We start from the raw sequence: 20237 nt of genomic DNA, 5'->3' as shown, positions 1-20237 counted from the left end.
CTATACTCTCTAGGCTGACAAAAAAAAAAAAGACCACCACAAATCAGAAATCTTTCTTATGAAATACATACTGAGCATATGTAGGCTGACCTTTCTGCAATGTGCAGTTGCCGTGCTTCTAGAGAAAGCTTACTCAATGACTTCCACATAGCTTCCGTTTCTGCAGACATTTCCAGGGTCTCCAGGAATGCAGTGGCCCTATTACAGACATGAATAAATGTTAGTGAGAAGAAATACACATGCAGCAGTGATGTCAGACCACCTGCTATGTGGACTCAAAGTGAAATTCTGAAAGGAGGCTTACAGTGCCTATAAAAAGCATTCATCCCCCGGATGTTTTCCCCTTCACAGCAAATTTGCCGGTGTAAAATTAACACTGTTCGTGTTTAATTAACACAATGATTGTTACATTTTAACACTGACGGTTAATTTAACATTAACAGTGTTCATTTTACATGGGCAAATTAGCTGTTTTATTGCTTTTATAAATGGAATAATCTACATATAAATGTCTATTAAATAAAAATATATAATAAATATTCTTTTTAAATATTCTCTAAGGACTCGATCAGGCTTGTACATCTAAACACTGCAATTTTACTCCATTCCTCTTTGCAAAACTGCTCAAGCTCTGTCAGGCTGCATGGGGATCGTGAACAGCCCTTTTCGAATCCAGCCAAGAATTCTGTACAGGATTGATGCCTAAGCTTTGACTTGGTCACTCCAGAACATTTAACATATTTAGTATAAAACATATACTACAACTTGCGCTGTATGCTTCCAATCATTATCCTGCTAGAAAATAAATATTTTTCTGAGTCATAGTTTTGTGCAGACTGAATTAGATTGTCCTACAGGATTTCCCTATATTTTGCTGCATTCATCTACTGTTACAAGTGTTCCAGGGCCTGCTGCTAAGAAGCATCCCCACAGCATGCCATCCACATGCTACATTTTGACCTTAAAGCTTAACCTTATCCTTCAATCTCCCCTAAAGCTCTGACTGGAGAAAAACACAGGAAACATATGTTGTATGGAGAGTTTTGCCCATCTTAACTGCTGAAGCTTTTAACTCCTTCAGAGTAGACATAGAGGTTAATGACACACCCATTTTTAGTGTCAACAGGGAAATTAAATTTGTGCATGATGACACAAGTGCAGGGCTGGAATATTGGTAAATGGACTGATGCATGAGACTAGAAGTTTTTGGCAGAAGTAGGCACTACACTATAGGTTCCACATTAAATTGCAGTACCTACTCTAAGGCCGCATATTGTGTTATAGCCGGAAAGCATAAGGATAGTTTATTTTATAGAACTAACAGTTCCATTTGAAGATGAGGCTGATTGAGCTTACAAAAAGAAGAGGCTGTGATATGCAGCTCCTGGTGGCTGAGGTGAGAGAGTGTGGGTGGCAGGCATATACTGGAGCAGTAAATAAAAATTGGCTTTAGGGGTTTTGCAGCGAAATCTGTCATGTCTTTACTGGTTGGATCAGGATGGAGAATTAGCTGAAGGATTTAATCAGTGGTTGTGACTAAGAAGGGCTAAAGTTAGGTGGGGAAAGCAGAGTGTGTCCGAAGATCTAGGCTGTTGGTATAGTGGTATTGAGGCTGTGAGTAAAATCCAGTGAAATCCCATGAAGCGTGCCTAATTATTAGTTGTAGAATATTCTCATGGTTGTATATTATTTCACCTAATATTAAATATTTATATTTATATTAAATAACATATACAATCACAGCAACCTTAATTAGTTAGGTGTAGGATCTTCTCATTTTTGTGAGGTTAACAATAGGTGAAAGTGATCGGCTCATAAACAGCCACAGCAACATAGGTAGGGAGTGGCCTGACTGATAGAGCTTGCGATGTAGTGGGTAAATAGAGTATATGGGAAGGTAATGGGCTGGGCCTTAGGTCAACCCTAAGTGAAAGGCGCTGGATTTTGTCATCTTCCCACATTATGTTACCTGACACAGCAGTAGTCATTAAAAGAGGCATTTTTGTTACCTTAGTTATGCTGAACAATTTGATTGATTTATTGCAGCTGAATGTTATTCTGAATATTAAATAACAGCTAAATATTTGTATTTTTTTCTAATAAACCTAATTGCAATGGGGGGATAGATAATTGTGATTGCAACTGTAAAGAAATAGTGGATAACTCAGTAAAATCTTAATTATGGCCAATTTCAATCAGCTCACTGATATTTCAATGCTGGTGCCTGCCTGCTACCTGGTATGTTCTTCAGAAACATTGCACACTTCTGTGGCTAGATGTTTGACTGAAGGTAATATATACACATCTTTTAATACATTCTGATGCTGATAATGGCCTTCAATGTCAAATAATTATTGACTTCATCAAACCTACTGCACAATATGCATCGCCTTAAATACCTGTTATAGTCTCCATCATCGATGGCTGTTCCAAACTCGATTAGTCCTTCATCCAACATATAGGAGACAGTGTTCACTCCTTCTATCACAATAACCTCAGTTTTGCCATTGGTCCTCTCTAAATCCACAATTTCCCCCTGCAAAAAAGCAAGCAGACTTGAGGACTGTTCAACTTTTAGTGTTAAACGTTAGGCTCAACTGATATTGAATTTATCTAGCAAATGTATCAAAATAAATTAAAACAAGTAAAAAAGGTTTGAAAGCTTTCATATTCTCACTCTTAGAGGGAACATGGTGACTCTCTCAGGGCTATCAATGTTGTACCACACACAGAGGTTCCCACGGTTTTGAGCAACCACCACATCGCTGCCTGGTACCCACTGAACGTAGGAGCAGAAGCTCAGCACAGTGGTCTTCAAACCACTTTCAATATCGAACAGGTTTAGCTAAAGAGTAAGCAAAAAAGAGGCTATATTAGGCCAACTAAGATGATGAGTGATTATATCAGGCTGCTGGTGGTAACCTAGCTCTTCTTCGATCTCATTAGTGTCCTTTGTTCCATAATTACATCACTGACAGACAAGAGAACAAGAACAATGACATATACCCGAAGTTTCTTGTCTCTGAAGAGTAACTTCCGGCCAGTCTCATTCAATTCCAGCCAGTCAATCTTTGAGTCGTGGCTAATCGTTCCAAGGTTATAACCTTGGGCCAGGTCCACTGGGAGGGGGAGCAAGAGGGATAAGTCACTGATTCAAAAGTTACAAAGCACTTGTTCTAAAAATACTACATTAGGCAAGCTGTCAGACAGCAGCTAAATACTGACAAGGTTATTCAGGTCTGTTGCACTGTAACTGACATTAGTATGGACAGGTAGGCCAAAACCTATTACACTCAGTCTTTTAGTAATAAGTGTGTGATATTTTCTTTTCAGACATAAGGCAAGTATAGATCAAAAAGACTGTGGCTGCATTCACTGCTGTGTACAAAACAATATGTATCAAAACACACAAACAACAGAAGCAGCGAAAATGGAAACATCTCTATTCAGGCAGACTGTGAACATTCACTCGCACACAAAAACTAATCTCTGCATCTTTCAGAATCACCAAGTGATTCTGACAAGGTGACAAGCAAAAGTGTAGATACTAGGGTTTAAAAAGACTTCTACAGAAGTTGAAGTATCAACTTAAGCTTTTTACTTAAGGAAAAGTGTAAAAGTACTGGTTTCAAAACTACTTAAACTATAAAACAAAAAGTAATGTAAGGAAAACAAATGCCAAAAGCTAGTGCACTATCCCACCTCCCCAAAATTGGGATGCACTAGGCTACCTGTTTCAGCTGCATATCTGCCCAATGAATGAAAATGAATGCATTTTAATAATATTAAATATATTAGAGGAGCATTTATGTGCACTTCTGAGCATTAACATATGTTTAATGAAGAGGGAAATATGATGAGTAGTTGCCTATAAAGTATTGTAATGGTGCCAAAAGTCAAATTTTAAAGACATGTTATCAATAACCTTTATTGGAATGTAAATGTAGTGCTTAGTTGGAACATTTCATTTGAGCTCTCTTGAGTTTTTGCCACGGACATCTTTATACTAGGCTACATGCATCTGCTATGTACTTGCTGAAGTGTGGAGTGACATGTGCAGGTACAAAGGATCACTTACAAACCAATAGGGGTCAGAATAGTACATGTTTATACTTCTTATCCAACCACAATCAAATTCACACTTTCCGAATGGAGCAAATTATCTGGATTGTTTTTTTTGTTTTTTTTTAACGATGACAATCCAGAATGAAAACAAATGGAAATGAAATAGGAGTAACAAGGCTATTTTTAAATGTAAGGAGTAGAAAGTACAGATAATTGTGTAAAAATTGTAAAAAGTCAGCTGAAAAATAATTGCTGCAGTAAAGTATAGATAACCAAAATCTCTGCTTAAGTAAGGTAACAAATTATTTTATTATTACTTCTTTACTTGACACCTCTGAGAATCACATTTAGTAAAAAAATTTTTTTACAAATAAACACTCAGAAGCCCCTGAGAAGGGCAGAAGGAGGAAAAAGAAAATAAGTAGGGAAAAAAGCCCTTTTCAGTTTACACTTTACACACATATTTTAAGCATGCAGGAACAGTGGGGGTGGGTGTTAAGGGAGCACGCCACTGTCTAATAAATTAAGCCAAGACTAACTAAGACTAATAAATTGGATAAAGTTGCTTGTCTATTTTTACCACTAGAAAATTTAACCACAGAACATCCAAGATTGCAAATGGCTGTATATGTGTTAATATGTTTTTCAGCTTCTTCCTGCTTGAAGAAGGTGATAAGTTGTGTAACCAAGAGCAACGAAAAAGAGCAGGGATGATTGTATTAGTATTTGCTTTAATTAAAGAAAAGTACATATAACTGACTCCTCCAAAGGCCCTTAACCAATTACAATTGCTCCATCAGTAAGAAATACAGATACTAATAGACAAATGTTATTCATGCTTTCACTCACCAATTGCAATAGTTTTGATGTCGATTAGATAGGCTAACTTCTTGTTATCCTCCACGGCCCTTTGTCTCCTCTCATTCAGACGCACACTGCACACAAACATCAGCATGTAAACACACTCTGTCATGCATACAGGAATACTGATTTGTGATCTTTTCCACTACAAAGCCGGACAAGGCAACTGTGTGCTAAGAAACAGTGGTTTACGTAATAGGATGACACACAGTGCACTGGCTTACCCTAAGTGAACTTTAGCGCAACCACACCACTTAGTGGTGACATTGCTAAATTAGCAGAAGCAAGTTAACAGTTGTGATGGCCATTAATATATTCTCAGCTGCATAAGCTGCCTGATTCATCAGTATTTAGTATTTATATACACTTTATATCCAAATGTCTGTGGACCGCCCCAAATGAATGCATTTAGCTACTTTAAAGTTGCACCCATTGCTGTCACAGATGTACACATGCACACACACACACAGCTTCCCTACTCCCTGTAGAGAAGTACAGCCAATACAATAGGGCTCTCTGGAGCAGATAAATATGAACCTATTGTCAAAATGCCTAATGCTAGAGGGGCATAAAGACCCCTAACATTGAGCTATGGTGCTATGGAACTGTGTTCTGTGGTAAGATGGTGATAAACACAAACAAATCCTTATAGCAATGCTCCAAAATCTAGTAGAAAGCCTTCCCTAGACAGTAGAGACACTCCCTTGATTAATACCCTTAGTTTTGGAAGAAACAATGAATGAGCAGGTGTCCCAATACATTTGACCAAATAGTGTAAGTAGAGAATACCTGATAAGGTGGGGGTTCATAAACTCAGTGCGAACAGACCCCAAGGTCTCATTGTTGCCATACTCCACCAGGGTAAGTTCTCCAGCATTGAAAACCACACATACCTACACCAAAAAGGACACTCTAAGAAAATAAACACCTGAAAACTACTGCCACAACTGTTTATGTTAGACCTCAGTTGTAATACTTATAACAGGGTCACCACTGTTTTAGGAAACATCTTCCATACAGCTGCTTAGCAGGGCTGTACGATATAGGGAAAGAAATGACATTGCAATTTTTTTCTGCAATATATATTGTTACAATATTTAATGATGACATTTTCACCACATTTCACCAACAACATTCCAACATGTCATGATATTAATGCAACGCAATTCAATAACGTGTGTCCAAGATTGGAATAAAAGGAACAATATTCGATAATCTGCCTCTTGAATCAGTCATGGAAAATGAGAACAGTGCAAATTATTATCAAGTGCAAAAAAAGTATCAAGCAGCTGACATGATTAATTTACTTTGCCTTATGTGATATTGCACATTCTGCGATGTGACTATTGTACATGTACACATGCAACGATGATGCTGAAACGATATATTGTGCAGTACTACTTCTAAGTACACTGAGCAAAAATATAAACCCAGCTTGTATGTACACAAAAGGCCTTTTTATCTTAAATATTGTCTAATATTTGTCTAAATCTGTGTTAGTGAGCATTTCTCCTTTGCCGACATAATCCATCCATCCATCTCACAGATGTAGCATATGTTTTCAGTTTCCATGAATTGTGTACAGATCCTTGCACATGGGGCGGTGCATTATCATGCTGCGACATGAGGTGACGGTTATGGATGAATGGCAAAACAATGAGATTCAGGGTCTCGTCACGGTAACACTTAGTGCATTCAAAATAAAATGCACCAGTGTTTGTTGTCCATAACATACGCCGGCCCATACCATAAACCCCACCGCCACCATGGGCCACTCAATTCACAAAATTGACATCAGCAAACCGCTCACCCACACAATGTCATACAAGCAGTCTGCCTTTCTAATGTGCCATATGCCATCGAATGTTATCATTTGCCCACTCAAGTCGGTTATGATGACAAACTGCAGTCAAGTAAAGACCCCGATGAGGACAACAAGTATGCAGATGAGCTTCCCTGAGAAGGTTTCTGACAGTTTGTGCAGAAAGTCTTTGGTTATGCAAACAAAAGGTAGAGAAATAAACATTCAATTCATGGGCAACAGCTCTGATGGACATTTTTGCAGTCAGCATGCCAATTGCATGCTCCCTCAAAACTGGGACATCTGTGACATTGTACTGTGTGATAAAACTGCACATTTTAGAGTGGCCTTTTATTGTGGTCAGCCTAAGGCACACCTGAGCAATAATCAAGCTGTCTAATCGGCATCTTGATATGCTACACCTGTGAGGTGGATGGAATATCTTAGCAAAGGAGAAGTGCTCAATTTGTGATAGACAAATGTGTGGCAAACATTTGACATTCAACACTCTTGGTGTTTTTACAACCTGTTTAGCACTTTAATTTGCTCACATTTAACCTAGCAATGATGACCAGCAGACTGGTGGAACTACTCTTCTTTGTGTAAATAAACATTCAGTCATTCAGTCCTTGTGCTAACCATAAAAGCTAACCATAAAAGCTAATAATAAATATAAAGATTGTGGTATAATTGCATAAGAGGTCATGATAAACCAGGCGATATGAGCAATCACAGTATCTCCTTCCTTGTCATTAGTAATATAACTGTAAATTATTGTATTTTATATTACTGTTATTAGTAAAATAACTGTTAGATATTTACCTCTGCTAAATTTAAAATGACACAGATATGAAAAAGAGATCAATATTAATAAAGCCGTCCGATACATACAGTTTCATTTTCGAAGAAGAATTTTTCATTTCCCCCAGAGCCCTGCCACGCTACCTGTAACAGGCAGATAATGTTTTGAAAGAGTGAAACAGGGTTGTCGGGTTCCACATTACACACACACACACACAGCCAGGTTGCCGCACTATTATCCTGTTTGTCATACTGAACAGACCTCGTGTTCAGACTCTGAAAATTCAATTAAATATAGATTAGCATGACAGACCACAGCAGTCCTTGAACTTTTAGTTTTAGTCCTCAGTACTTTGAACAGGGGCTATTTGCCCCAACAGCTCACACTCACAGAAAGAGAGAAAAGATTAGGAAATCAAACAAAGGCATTTAAACCTAAATAAATATAAGTCTTCTTTGGAATACAAGCAAGAGAACGCTATTAAGGTTTGGTAAGTCTAGCATACTGTAGAGGTACTTGGCCTTTGAATAGAGGAGGATGAGTTGGGGTGATAATAGCATAATGATCAGTGACATATCCATTTATATATACTATCCCCTATATCCATTTATAACAACTGTTCCTAGATCAGCACTCTTACGCTAAGAGAGTTATATGAATACAGGTCAAGAACTCTTACTTACTTACTTACTTACAAGTACTCAAACAATAGTGTACAATGATACAATAGAGTTTGGGGTTTACAGTATGTCACTTCCATGTAATAAAATCGAATTTTTCAACTATGCTGTAATTGCTCATTGTCACTGACACTAGCACGCCAGATTATAATTTAATAAAAGGTAATAAAGTAAGATAATAAAATAACAGAGCCAAAAAGTAGGAAGAAAACCAAAAGCAGTTGTAAATGTATGGCCCTATAAATACAGGTTCTGATATTTCCAGCTCCTCTACCTCACTCAATTTGTTGGATCCTAGGTCTCCCAGCAGCAGAGTGTCGGAGGTGTGAGCCACCAGATAGCGGTCCTTGCCCATGATCTTCACTTCATCGATCTCATAGCCATAATGTGACTTTAGCACCACTCGTGTGCCCGTAGAGAGGTTCTTCACAATCACCTGTGCCACAAAAAATTAAGACAGTTAACTCTCCACTGGGAAGAGTTAAAAACAGTTCTCTAAAATACAGAAAAAAAATATTATATTGTAAATATATTAAATAAAGTTATTTCTAGATTTATTTGCTAAAGTGATTTAATGTAGAGAATGTTCCTACTGGTAGAGCATCTTGCTTGTTTCCAAAATAATGAATGAATGAATGCTTGAATGTGAACAATTTGTGCGAACCTTTGCCAAAAGGTTATTAATCATAGGTTAAAAGGATAGTCAAAGATCAGCTTTCCTTTTGAGAAATATTTTATAAACATCAGCTTTGAAAATTGATATTTGATGAGTTGAAACTGCACTGTTTGGAGTAAAGTTAAACTGGCTTACCTGACTTAGGCCCACATAAGTCATCTCAAATTTGTTTTTGTATATGCTTCTTCGGAGGCAGCAGTCAAACTGCTCCACTCCACCACACAACGTACCCTGGACAAAAAGAAGTGCGAGTGGGGATAAAATGCAAGGCTATAATAAAACACTAAAACAAAAGCCATGTTTTTCCCTAACCAGTAACTTGTACATTCTGTCTGGTCTGTAGGTGATCAAAAACATACCGCACAAAGCCGTGAGCCATCTTTTTTCCAGGCAAGAGCTGTAATGGTGTACAGATTGGGAATTTCTTTGGAAGAGGCCTCATCCCAAGCACCTCTTCGAGGGCTCCAGTTAAAAACTCTTAATCTGTAGGACAACAATTTTATTGCGCCAAAAAGATGCTTCTGAAGAATCACAGAAGGAAATACTAACAAAAGCATTCAAATCAATGCTACAATGGATCAACTTCAGATTCAACTTAATATAGGCCTGTCACAATTATTATTATTAGCCCGCAATATTAAGTGCAATTTTGCAAACCTTTCATTTTTTGGGCTGATTGCAATTATTTTCCTCATTGACTGGATTTTGCAGTTATATTATGTTGCAACAAGCAGCTTAGAGTAGTGTTGGTTCATTTAATGCTAACTGTGTTGAAGGATTGTTTTGTGCTTGTATTTTCTTTCATGAGAAAGACACAACGTATGACTGAGTGTAACTGCAGTCCCTTATGTCTGTGTGTGGGCAAACCACAGTGTAGTATATAATGTGAAGTCAGTTCAACCTACAATTAGCCATTAAGTAAAGAAATATAGTCCAAAAAATAGCTATTCAGCCAGTTTAGCCATTTGTAAAACACTTTAAGTACCTAAAATAAACAACAAAACAATCAAATTAAATTGAACTATTTACATAATCTCAGCTAAACTTTTATGATTGTGATAGATCTAACACAAGACAAAGACAGTGATTCTCCTTCTCTTCCCTATTTTGTCTTTAAATAACACTCACCTATCGTAACTGCCCAAGACTATCGACTGCCCACTGGGGCTGGCGGTCGCAACTGTAAACTCCATCTCTGAGCGATCCCGGCTGTAGTCAAACGTCTGTAACACATGGCCCTCCTTGCCATATGCCACAATCTTCTTATCACATCCAGCCACAATAATGCTGTTGCTTCCCCAGGCAAGGGCATATGGTGGGCAGGGGTGTGTGAGCAACTTGCCCTTCAACAAGCACAATTAATATCAGTTGATATTATACTATGTACATGTTCAAAAACATAATATCTTGATTTTTTTTATTTTATCTGGTTGTTATCGACAGGGCTTATACCTGAGATTCGCCTGAGCCTTCATCGTCAAAGAAAAAGCGAACAACAGTCCCATCTGCATGGCCTGAAAGAATTCCTTTCCCAGAGACACTAACAAAAAGTTAAGGAACGGAGAAGGTATGTGCAAATTTAACAAAAATAACTCAGAACTTTAGAAAAGATGACAGAAGCACAGATGAATATAAGCAAACATTGAGTAAGTGGACATACTTTGAGATCAGCGAGACAACATAGGATTCTGTTCCATAGACTGTAGATGATTTGTTGGTTTTTGTGTTGGCCACTCGAATCTGCATATCAACAAAACAATAAAATCATGATTCAAATACATTTAGAATATAACAAAAAGAATTGTAAATTATGCCACTTACTTTTCCCTCTGCTAGTCCAAAAACTATAGAATGTTCTGCTGGCCAAAGCAAACACATCACAGCACTCTGCAAAGCACAAAATGGGATAAATGAGTTATTACACTGTATTAGGACACACTGAATGTATGTTATAGTAATTCTACTTCTTATCACAAAAAATAACTTACTGTCTGCACAAATTTGTTGCAGATAACTTTTTTGTCCCCCCTGTCATTGAGGAAACATCAGATTAAAGAGATACAACACTGCTAATATACTGTGCTTTTATTTTACTTTCTAAATATTTAAGAAAAATGGAATTTGTACATCAGTAACACTGTAGATGATATACTTACCAATCCTCTCCAATTTTGTATACAAATATTATATTGTCTGTCTGAGCAATGGCAATCTTAGTGGAATCGGGAGAAAATGCTATAGACTTCACCATGTAGCTTTTCTTCCCATACTGTGAATAAAAAAAGTTATAGTTTACTATTAGCAGCATTTTATAACAGTCTAATGTTTGTTCATAATATTGGCATGCTTCTATATCACTTTCCTGTAGATGTAATTATTGCATTCCAAAAGAATGTTCTTTTTTTTCTTTGATAAAAGGTAAAAGTAAAGGTGTACATATTTGTCACTGTACAGTGTATACTCTACAGCAAAATGTGTCCTCCACATTTAACCCATCTGTGGTAGTGAACACACACTCACACACACACACTAGTGAGCTAGGGGCAGTGAGTACACACATACACCGAGAGCTGTGGGCAGCCAACTCCAGCGCCCGGGGAGCAGAGAGGGTAAAGGGCCCAACAGTGGCAGCTACATTTTTGGCCATGAAAGTAAGTTCATTCCTTACACACCTTCAAACAAAAAGTAACCAATCATTAGATGAACAAGAACAATTAGGTCCTGCTCCTATATATTGTTCAATATATCAAACGATATTCAGACTCCAGGGTGTTTAAAAGCCTAGCAGCAAGCCAAGGGGTCTCATGCCTACACTAATGAAGAGAAGAAATACACCTGTAAAGTCCCAAGCATCATGATGTCCTAAAATGACAGGGGCTGTGTAAAAAGTGTTGTAATGTAAACCTGGTGAAATTGAAAAAGTGTTGTAAGGTGAACCTGGTGAAATTGTATACCCTTAGTGTATACCCTTAAATTAAAGTCTGGAATGTGTACTTTAATCCTACGCTGGATCACATCTACAAATGCAAACAAAAGCTGAGAAAACAACAGCAACAAGGGAGAACACAAACACATTACCAGAAATGCAGCATTTTAAAATTGCTGCATGAACTGAAACCAAATATAATATGCCTGCTATTGAATATCCTCAACAGCCTACACCAGAAGGTTTACCTTTGTCTCAAATGAAGAAGACACTTTTAAGCACCATAGTAACAGGCTTACAGAGAAACTAAGGCAAAAACAAAATGTGTTTCCCAATGCACACAAGAAAAAGGATTGTTGAAGCAACACTTATCTATTTTGGATTGTAGTGATGTTGACTAAACTTCAACCTTTAGACTTTGTATATCACTCTGCTTTACGATTCAGTACTGGTGCCCCCTACAGCACACATCAATGTGTACTGAATTAAAAGGTTGGTTGGTCATCGCTTGCTGAAACACGCAAGACTTCTTCTTCTTCATACATAACAATGCTCATTGAAAATAACACATTGTCAGACTTGTTCCAGCGACTGGATCACCCTTTAGGTACGAAGAGATTTTACTGAACTGAGAAAATCTGCTTTTAGCTGCACTTCACCAGTAAACTGAAACTCACTCATACAACACACTCTTTTATTTATTTATACTATTTTATTTGTTGTATTCTCTCTTTTACTTTATCATTTTGTACTATTTTTATGATTTGCTAAACATTTTAAATCTACTCTTAGATGTAACTATTATAATTTCTAGAATGTTTCATGTCTTCAACAGAGTAATTAGACTTACTATTAGTTACTCACTATCAAAAAATCACTATTCAAAATGAGAGTATTTGAATATTAGTTTTTAAGAATCTGTTGCTACTGATGTAGTCTGTTATTAAATGTATCATGATAAATATCGTATAATCATTAAAAATGTTTTTAAATGTTGTAATGTGGGCCACCGTATTAATCACGATAAATAAATGAGAAGAAATTAATCAATAAATAAAAGAAATTTTAAACTGTGGAGCAACAAGGGATGTGTCTTTGTCAGAAACATTATGGATGAAATTATGTTGCCAGATTTGTGAAATAAACGAGAGGAGTTAATTCCTCCAATACGTAGCTAGCTAGCTAACTTACTTTCGAGTCTGCAGGCTTCGTTGAAAACTTATCCCGTCTCTCTCCTTGTTCGTCGTACAACAGAACTACCCTGTCAACGGTGCACACGGCAAACTTGGCGTTGTTCGGTGCCCATGCCATGCAAGTCACTTTGGCAGCTCCGTCCTACAAGAAAATAAGACATTTTCAAGATTTCAGGCAGACATTATTAGCTAACGCTAGCTAGCACTAAAAATGATTAGACGGGCTGTAATTGCGTTGTTATACAACTGCTGCTGGTGCATGAACATATACAGTGCAGTCTTACTAACATATTCATGAATTTGACAACTTAGCTAGCTAGCTATCTGTGCTGACTAAGTATGTGTAACGTTGGTAGCATCAGCACGCACTGGTTCATGAACGCTTGCTAGTGCTATCTAGGTAGCTAGCAAGCTAGCTAGCAAGGTTTAATTTCTTGAGACAGATTGTGTATTAAAAACAAAGCAAAACAAAAAAAACGTCTCTATTTATCTGAGTTTTCGCCAAAACTAAATGTCAGACAGTCATTCTGCAACTATGCAAGCTGTGATACAAGACATTCGTTTATGCTTACTAACTTATGCTAATGTTTAATTGTAACTAGCTAACGTAACCAGGTAACAATGCTAGCTAATGCTAAACTCCCCCGCTCTATCTACATCAGGATTACCTGTGGAGTAAGAAGAGTCTTCAGATGCTTCAGCTGCATGCTTTTTGCGGGACGCCGTAGACGCTAATATGAGTATCTAGAATATTAGCTAGCTAAAGTTACAACGATATATTTCTTACTCGGCGTCTGTAGACCGATACTGAGACAGTGCTTTCAGGGAGCAGACATTTTGGTAAACACAGCCCCGTCCCTGGTTACCGTCGCGAAGGCACACGGACCAGCATGACGTAAATACCAACGAGAAACAGACGTTTTTTCGCGCCGTTGCGTTCACACATTTACATTTACATTTACATACACAAATGTTTCAAACCTTAAAGTTACTCGAATAATACGTTTATAATGATTTTCTCACTCGATTAAATTCCTCAAAACCTAAAAGGACGTGGAGATGCCGGGGATTGAACCCGGGGCCTCATACATGCAAAGCATGCGCTCTACCACTGAGCTACATCCCCTGACACGTTTACTGTCTCTGGTTGTATATATAACAACCAGTATAATGTGGTCTCATATGCTCTGCACGATTTATCTGGGTGAGAGTTTAGTTATTGTGTAACTAGAGATCTAAAATAAAACATACACCACTCCGTTTACCACACAGAGGATAATAGGACACCTACAGCTGGACAGAAGGCTGGATTTATAAGTAGTACAAGACATTGTTAAGTAGGGAATTTAAAATACTATCTGTGAGTAAAAAGCCAAAAAGGTGCCATGCATACTCAGGTAATTCAGGTCTTAGAAAAAGCACTGCTTTATTTGCGGTTCACCAAAGAAGGTTTTGAGCTCCTCTTCGGGGCCGTCTTTTATTTGTTTGAAGCCTGCGTGCGACTTTTTGTTCCTCACTCCAGGAAAGATGTGGAAGGTGAAGTAGTTCTGGTGACTGGGGCTGCCAATGGACTTGGAAAACTGATAGCAAAGGAGTTGGGGTGCCTGGGAGCCACCTTAGTTCTTTGGGATGTGAATTGGGAGGCACTGGAAAGTACAGCAAAAGAGCTGCGCCGGACACTGGATGTGCGAGTTTACGCTTATGCATGCGATTGCAGCAGGAGAACTGAGGTCTACAGAGTTGCTGAAATGGTAGATATTTTCTGAATAAAACTTTAGCAAAAATATTGAATTAATAATTTTGTTCCATTTCGAAGAATGATTTAATAAAAAAATCTACTTTAGTTTAGCCAAGACATGGTTGTCAGAAGTTGGCTTCTTTAGTTTTGCACTAGAGTGCTATAATAGTAATATAATAGAATTCTGCGTTGCAAAAACGTTTTTGGGTGACACACACTTTTATAACTTGTAAACATTACTTGTTTTTGAAAGGGTTCTTTAGTAAAGGCAGCTAGATAGAATGGAGCTAGATGGAACCATGACAATTCAATTAAACATTGTGATATTTAAATAGTCCTTTGTTGGGTTACAGGCTTGTAGCAAACCTAAAGATGCGAACTCTGGACACAAACCATCTCATGGCCAATAAATTATACTAGGACTTATGCATAAAACTGTGATTTCTATTGTTTCATTTATATTTATTTAAAATAGAAAAAACACCAACTTAAGATCCTATACTACAGGCTGCTGGATGTACTAAGAAGTTCCACTGTTGTTCTGTATGGAATGGTACTTAAGAAGTTTTATTTAGCAGTAACTTTTGTTCCCTCCAAGTCAAGGTTTTTTAATTAGCCTGTTTTAAGTAACAATACAATTGAGGATATAATTACGGTAGCTATCCATGGCAGTCATGTACGAATGAAGATAAGATGTTTCAACAGGTAAAGAGAGAAGTTGGGGATGTGTCAATCCTTGTGAACAACGCTGGTGTGGTGACTGGAAAATATGCTTTCACAGAAGCTCCTGACAACCTTGTGGACAGAACACTAAGAGTCAATGTCGCTGCCCACTTTTGGGTGAGTTTTCTCATGTTTCAAGCCCTTTAAATCATTCATAGTCATTGGGGTTTAAAGCTGTTTTATTCTTAAACATCTTTCAATTGGGTTAATATTATTATTATTATTATTATTATTACCACAAATAACTGCATCAATGCGGCATGGCAAGGATGCGCTCAGCTTGTGGTACTGCTGAAATTGCTTTGATAGTGGCTTTCAGCTTGTCTGTATTGCTGTTTCAGGTCTTTCTCATCTTTCTTTTGATTCACTATGGGGTTCAGGTCTGGAGAGTTGTATCAAGCACAGTAACTTATGGTCAGCAAACCATTTGGTAGTAGGTTTTGCACTGTGTATAGGTGTCAAGTCCTGCTAGAAATAGAAATCAGCATCTCCATAAAGTTTGTAAACAGATGAAAGCAAGTGCTCTAAAATCTCCAGGTAAATGGTCTGCGGCTAATGATTTTTGGGCTTGATAAAACACAATGAACCAACACCAGCAGATGACATGGCACCCCAAACCATTACAGACTGCAGGCATCTCACACTATTGTGTTGCTGTTCATGCATATGTAAAACAATGAGATAATTCATCTATACCATACAATTGTCTAATTCTAAACTGACAGACTTATAAGGCATTCCTCCCAGCAATGTTACAAAGGAACCATGGACACCTAGTCTGTGTATCTTGTCATGGAGGAGTGTTAGCCATGAATGGCCTTGCAGGTAGGTGTGCTGAACAAATCACAGTAAAATAGTTTGAGCTTCAGTGTCTATAATAACAACAAATTTAAGTACAGGTGTTATACAACACAGCTCACTAATTTTGTATCTACAGACTACTGTGCAAGTAAATTTGCAGCCATTGGTTTTGCTGAATCCATTGCCCTGGAGCTTCTTGTTCTTAAGAAGGAGGGAATCAAAACAACCATAGTGTGTCCATATCTTATTGACACAACAATGTTCCAAGGATGCAGAACGAAGTAAGTTGCCTGTTTTTTACATTACAAGCTCGTCAGATTTTAAATTCAGTTTATCTTACATTGCCTTTCACAAAGTCCTTCAAACTGATTTGGTGTGAAATTGGTAATTGTAAATAAACTTTTTTTTGAAAGTTACAATGGTGGTAATAGAAGACTGGGGTCACCCTATATTCAACACAAATACAGTCATTTTTATTTACTATCTATAGCGATCAGTGAATATGCATTTGTCTTCTAAGTTTAGTAAGTATCTGAGAATCTTCTGGCCCATGGTCCAACGCACAACAGCACATTATACAGGATGATATTAATAATATAGACAAATAGGACAATAAAAATACAGGATAGCCAACACACAGCACTGACTAAGCAGGACAAGACAATAATGAATGTATTTAGTATATGGATTGTGCTAGGTGTGCAGCAATAGTTAAGGGGTGTGTAATCAATCTAATCAATGAAAAACATTACCAGTAGTGTGAGGTCAGTATATTTGTGGATTTTGGGAGAGGGTCATTGGTCATTTGGTGCATGTTAAAGAAAAGCGGTATGTTTAATCTGACCAGCTCAAAGAGAAGCTATTTCAGAGTCTGGTGGTGATGGAATGGAATAGTGCAGCTCTTATTGACATTGTTTAAATATTAATAATTGAATTATGCAGACATTTAAAAAACACTGCTACTAATACTTGTAATACTGCTATTAGGTGGCCATCATTGCTTCCAATAATGGATCAGAATGAAGCTGCTAAGCTGATAGTGGATGCAGTTTTGAGGGAGAAGTTGTACTTAATGCTGCCAAGACATTTGTACTTCCTGATGGCACTTAAGAGGTATGCATTTATATTTACGTTTATATTTAAATTTATGCACTGGATGCAACTCAGGTTTTCATCTGATAATTCTTCTACTAAGGTCATATTTGAACAGGTGTTGATGCACAGAAGAAAAAAGAGTTTGCAGTCAGACAGGCATCATGATTTGCCTTTCTATCAATCCAATGAGCAGTTATCTTGGAAAGTTCTCTTGGTCTTCCAGACTTCAGTTTGACCTCCACCATTCCTGTTAAATGTCATTTCATAATTATGATCCAAGAACATACGTTGCTATCTTTTTATAGCTTTCTCCTGATCTTAGGGTAATGGCTGCATTCCAGCGTTGTCATCGCAATGTGCACATACGCAATAGTCACATTACAGGGTGTGAAATGTCATGTAAGGCGAATTAAATAAAACACATCATGCTACAACTTGCTTCATAAAAAAGGAAAAGTTTGTGGACACAGCTCTATTAGCCAAACTAATAGATGGTATTTTGCTCCAAACATCATTTGAGCAAATGTTTTGCCACCATTGTCTGTCTATGTGTATATCACACATACATATAAAAATATATATATTAAATATATTACATTTCTTTCTAATTTTTAACTTTTCCATTTTTGACTACATTTGTCATAAAGCTGCATGTTTTTATATATTTTTGTAGTTGTCTGTACATACTACTTAACATGTCTGTATAAACTGTATAAACGTGATCTTATTTCTCTCTCTTGCAGTTTTATGCCAGCCAAACTTGGTATTATCTTCATCAACTTTTTAGGAGGGTTGGATCTGATGGATCACTTCCATGGGGTTCCTGTTCCCACTCTGACCTACAGAAAACCTCTACGCGAGTTAAATGATAGCATCAATGAAGCACAGAGCCTTATTTATTATGATTAACTACAACATTGTTCATGGTTACAAATTTGCACAATGTTAGGTTATTATTAATGCCAAAAAAGAAAAAAAGAACAGTCCAGTGTTCCCTTCAAAATCATATTTTCCATAAATGTTTTATTTATGTATATGTGTTTATTATATGTTATTCTATATAGTCAAATAAGGTCTTAAGTAAGATGTAGTGCAATGACTTCTTTTGGGCCCCCATTAGGCTTACAATGAGATAGCAAAACTACATTTTGAAATTCAAGTACTGTAAATAGGTGTACATACACAATCTGGACAAAAGTATTGGGACACCTATATATTACACCTACAGGACTACAGACTTTGGAGTGTGTCTGTGGGATGTTTTGCCCACTCAACCAGCAATGCATTTATGAGGTCAGACACTGATATTGGATGAGAGGGCCTGGCTTGCAATCTCTGCTCTAGTTCATCCCAAAGGTGTACGATAGAGTTGAGATCAGGGCTGTACAGTGTAATCAACTTCTTCCACACCAAACTTACCCAACCATGCCTTCATGGACCTTGCTTTGTGCACTGGGGCACAGTCATGCTTCTAGCACAAACTGTTTCTCTGAAGTTGGAAGCATACAATTGTCCGAAATGTCTTGCTCTGCTGAAGCATTAAGATTTCCCTTCACTGTAACTAAGGGGCCTAGGCCAACCCCTCACAAACCCATGGCATTGTTTGTCCTCCAATAAACTTTACAGCTGGCACAATGCAGTCAGGCAAGTAATGTTCTCTCAACATACAACAAACTTGTAAACCTAAATGTAATTTGTCACTCTTCACAGCACGTTTCCACTGCTCCAGAAAACAGTAGCGATGTGCTTTGCACCACTCCATCCAATGCTTGGCATTGTGCTTTGTGATGTAAGGCTTGCATGCTGCTGATCGGGCATGGAAATTCATGCCATTTAGCTCCTGGTGCACAGTTTGCTAATGTTAGTTCCAGAGAAAGTTTGGAACTCTGCAGTTATTGAGTCAGCAGAGCAGGCACAACGTTTATGCACAATATGACTTTTATGCATTAAATATAAAACTTTTATGCATTAAGCATTTGATCCCACACTGCAACGTTGCATGCCCTGCAACTTCACGACTGAATTGCTATGGTTCCTAAACACTTCCACATTTTAATAATACCACTCACAGTTCTTAATAGAATATCTAGGAGGGAGAAAATTACCACCAACTAACTCATTGCAGCAGTGTATTACCACCAACTAACTAATTGCAGCAGTGTATTACACTGCTATGCTCAAATTTAGTGAGTTCTTTAGAACCACCCATTCTTTCACAAGTGTATGTAAAAAGGCAGACTGCATGACCATGTGCTTGATTTTATATTCTTGTGATCACACCTGTAAAAGATGTGTCCCATTAGTATGTACATAAAATGGACATATAATGAACACTGAGCTACGATTCTAAAGATAACACCTAGTGAAAAACAAAGAACATTATCTTAGCTGCTGTGTTTACTGCGTTTTTGTTTTTTGTTTGTTTGTTAACCCCTGCCAAAACTATAAAAACTTTCTCTGACTGACAGCTAACTTTCCGCACTACATGTCAGTGTTGCACTTTGACTCTGTGGGTTGAGCTAACATAGATCAAGGCTAGCAGTGAGCTGTCGACATCTTGGCAACATCAGAACGTATCGTTGCCTTTTTTTTATAGTCCATGGCCTTTTTAAACCTGTGGAAGCTTATGTGTGGTATTTTTTCCCAAATTCCTACCAAAAAAAATATTTGTGGCAATGGATGAACTGTTCTTCTGCAATGCTATTTTTCTTGAATGCGTGTTGAAACTAGCAGATAACGCCGTGTTGCTATCTGCAGATACTGTGCTCAAATAGAAAAGAATAAACGCATCAGCTCTTCTTCTGAATGAAAAATCACTATTTGTGAGTCTGACCTCTTTTCGCTCCTCCCCCGGAACGCAGTGACGTCTTGGATTT

General features: G+C 37.6%; 2 protein-coding genes and 1 non-coding gene across 6 annotated transcripts in view; 1 reads left to right on the top strand and 2 right to left on the bottom strand.

The window, feature by feature from the left end:
- The window catches only part of ift172 (intraflagellar transport 172), a 35940-nt gene extending 22084 nt beyond the window's left edge, over positions 1–13856 (bottom strand). For 2 of the 3 annotated variants that reach the window (XR_011979723.1, XM_072680118.1), the window contains exons 1-18: positions 13673–13856; positions 13003–13146; positions 11042–11154; positions 10874–10913; positions 10707–10772; positions 10546–10625; positions 10338–10425; positions 10014–10228; positions 9245–9368; positions 9021–9116; positions 8484–8645; positions 7619–7672; positions 5716–5819; positions 4915–5000; positions 3007–3119; positions 2678–2845; positions 2400–2536; positions 91–198 (exon numbers count right to left, since the gene is read on the bottom strand). Coding sequence is in view for 2 of the 3 variants with exons in the window: in XM_072680118.1 (XP_072536219.1) it covers positions 91–198; positions 2400–2536; positions 2678–2845; positions 3007–3119; positions 4915–5000; positions 5716–5819; positions 7619–7672; positions 8484–8645; positions 9021–9116; positions 9245–9368; positions 10014–10228; positions 10338–10425; positions 10546–10625; positions 10707–10772; positions 10874–10913; positions 11042–11154; positions 13003–13146; positions 13673–13711 (1937 nt within the window). In the remaining variant the exon portion in view is untranslated. The remainder of the gene's footprint in view (positions 1–90; positions 199–2399; positions 2537–2677; positions 2846–3006; positions 3120–4914; positions 5001–5715; positions 5820–7618; positions 7673–8483; positions 8646–9020; positions 9117–9244; positions 9369–10013; positions 10229–10337; positions 10426–10545; positions 10626–10706; positions 10773–10873; positions 10914–11041; positions 11155–13002; positions 13147–13672) is intronic. The other variant, XM_072680127.1, reaches the window with a different exon arrangement.
- A 202-nt stretch (positions 13857–14058) lies between these two features.
- On the bottom strand, positions 14059–14130 carry trnaa-ugc (transfer RNA alanine (anticodon UGC)). Its single transcript has one exon. It is a non-coding gene; the product is annotated as a tRNA-Ala (tRNA).
- Positions 14131–14275: 145 nt separating this feature from the next.
- LOC140556322 (epidermal retinol dehydrogenase 2) lies at positions 14276–20177 on the top strand. Of its 2 annotated transcripts, XM_072680094.1 has the most exons (6): positions 14276–14755; positions 15448–15582; positions 16191–16290; positions 16403–16547; positions 17254–17379; positions 18105–20177. In XM_072680094.1, exons 1-6 carry the CDS (start codon positions 14390–14392, stop codon positions 18268–18270), a joined length of 1038 nt encoding a protein of 345 aa, XP_072536195.1. In that variant the 5' UTR covers positions 14276–14389; the 3' UTR covers positions 18271–20177. The 2 variants fall into 2 exon arrangements, with proteins under 2 accessions (XP_072536195.1, XP_072536205.1); XM_072680104.1 differs by lacking the exon at positions 18105–20177 and having other exon boundaries at positions 17254–17865.
- The last annotated feature ends 60 nt before the right edge of the window (positions 20178–20237 follow it).

Source organism: Salminus brasiliensis, chromosome 1 (genome assembly GCF_030463535.1).
Source record: "Salminus brasiliensis chromosome 1, fSalBra1.hap2, whole genome shotgun sequence".
NCBI lineage: Eukaryota > Metazoa > Chordata > Actinopteri > Characiformes > Bryconidae > Salminus > Salminus brasiliensis.
This window is presented reverse-complemented; position numbering and strand designations above follow the sequence as displayed.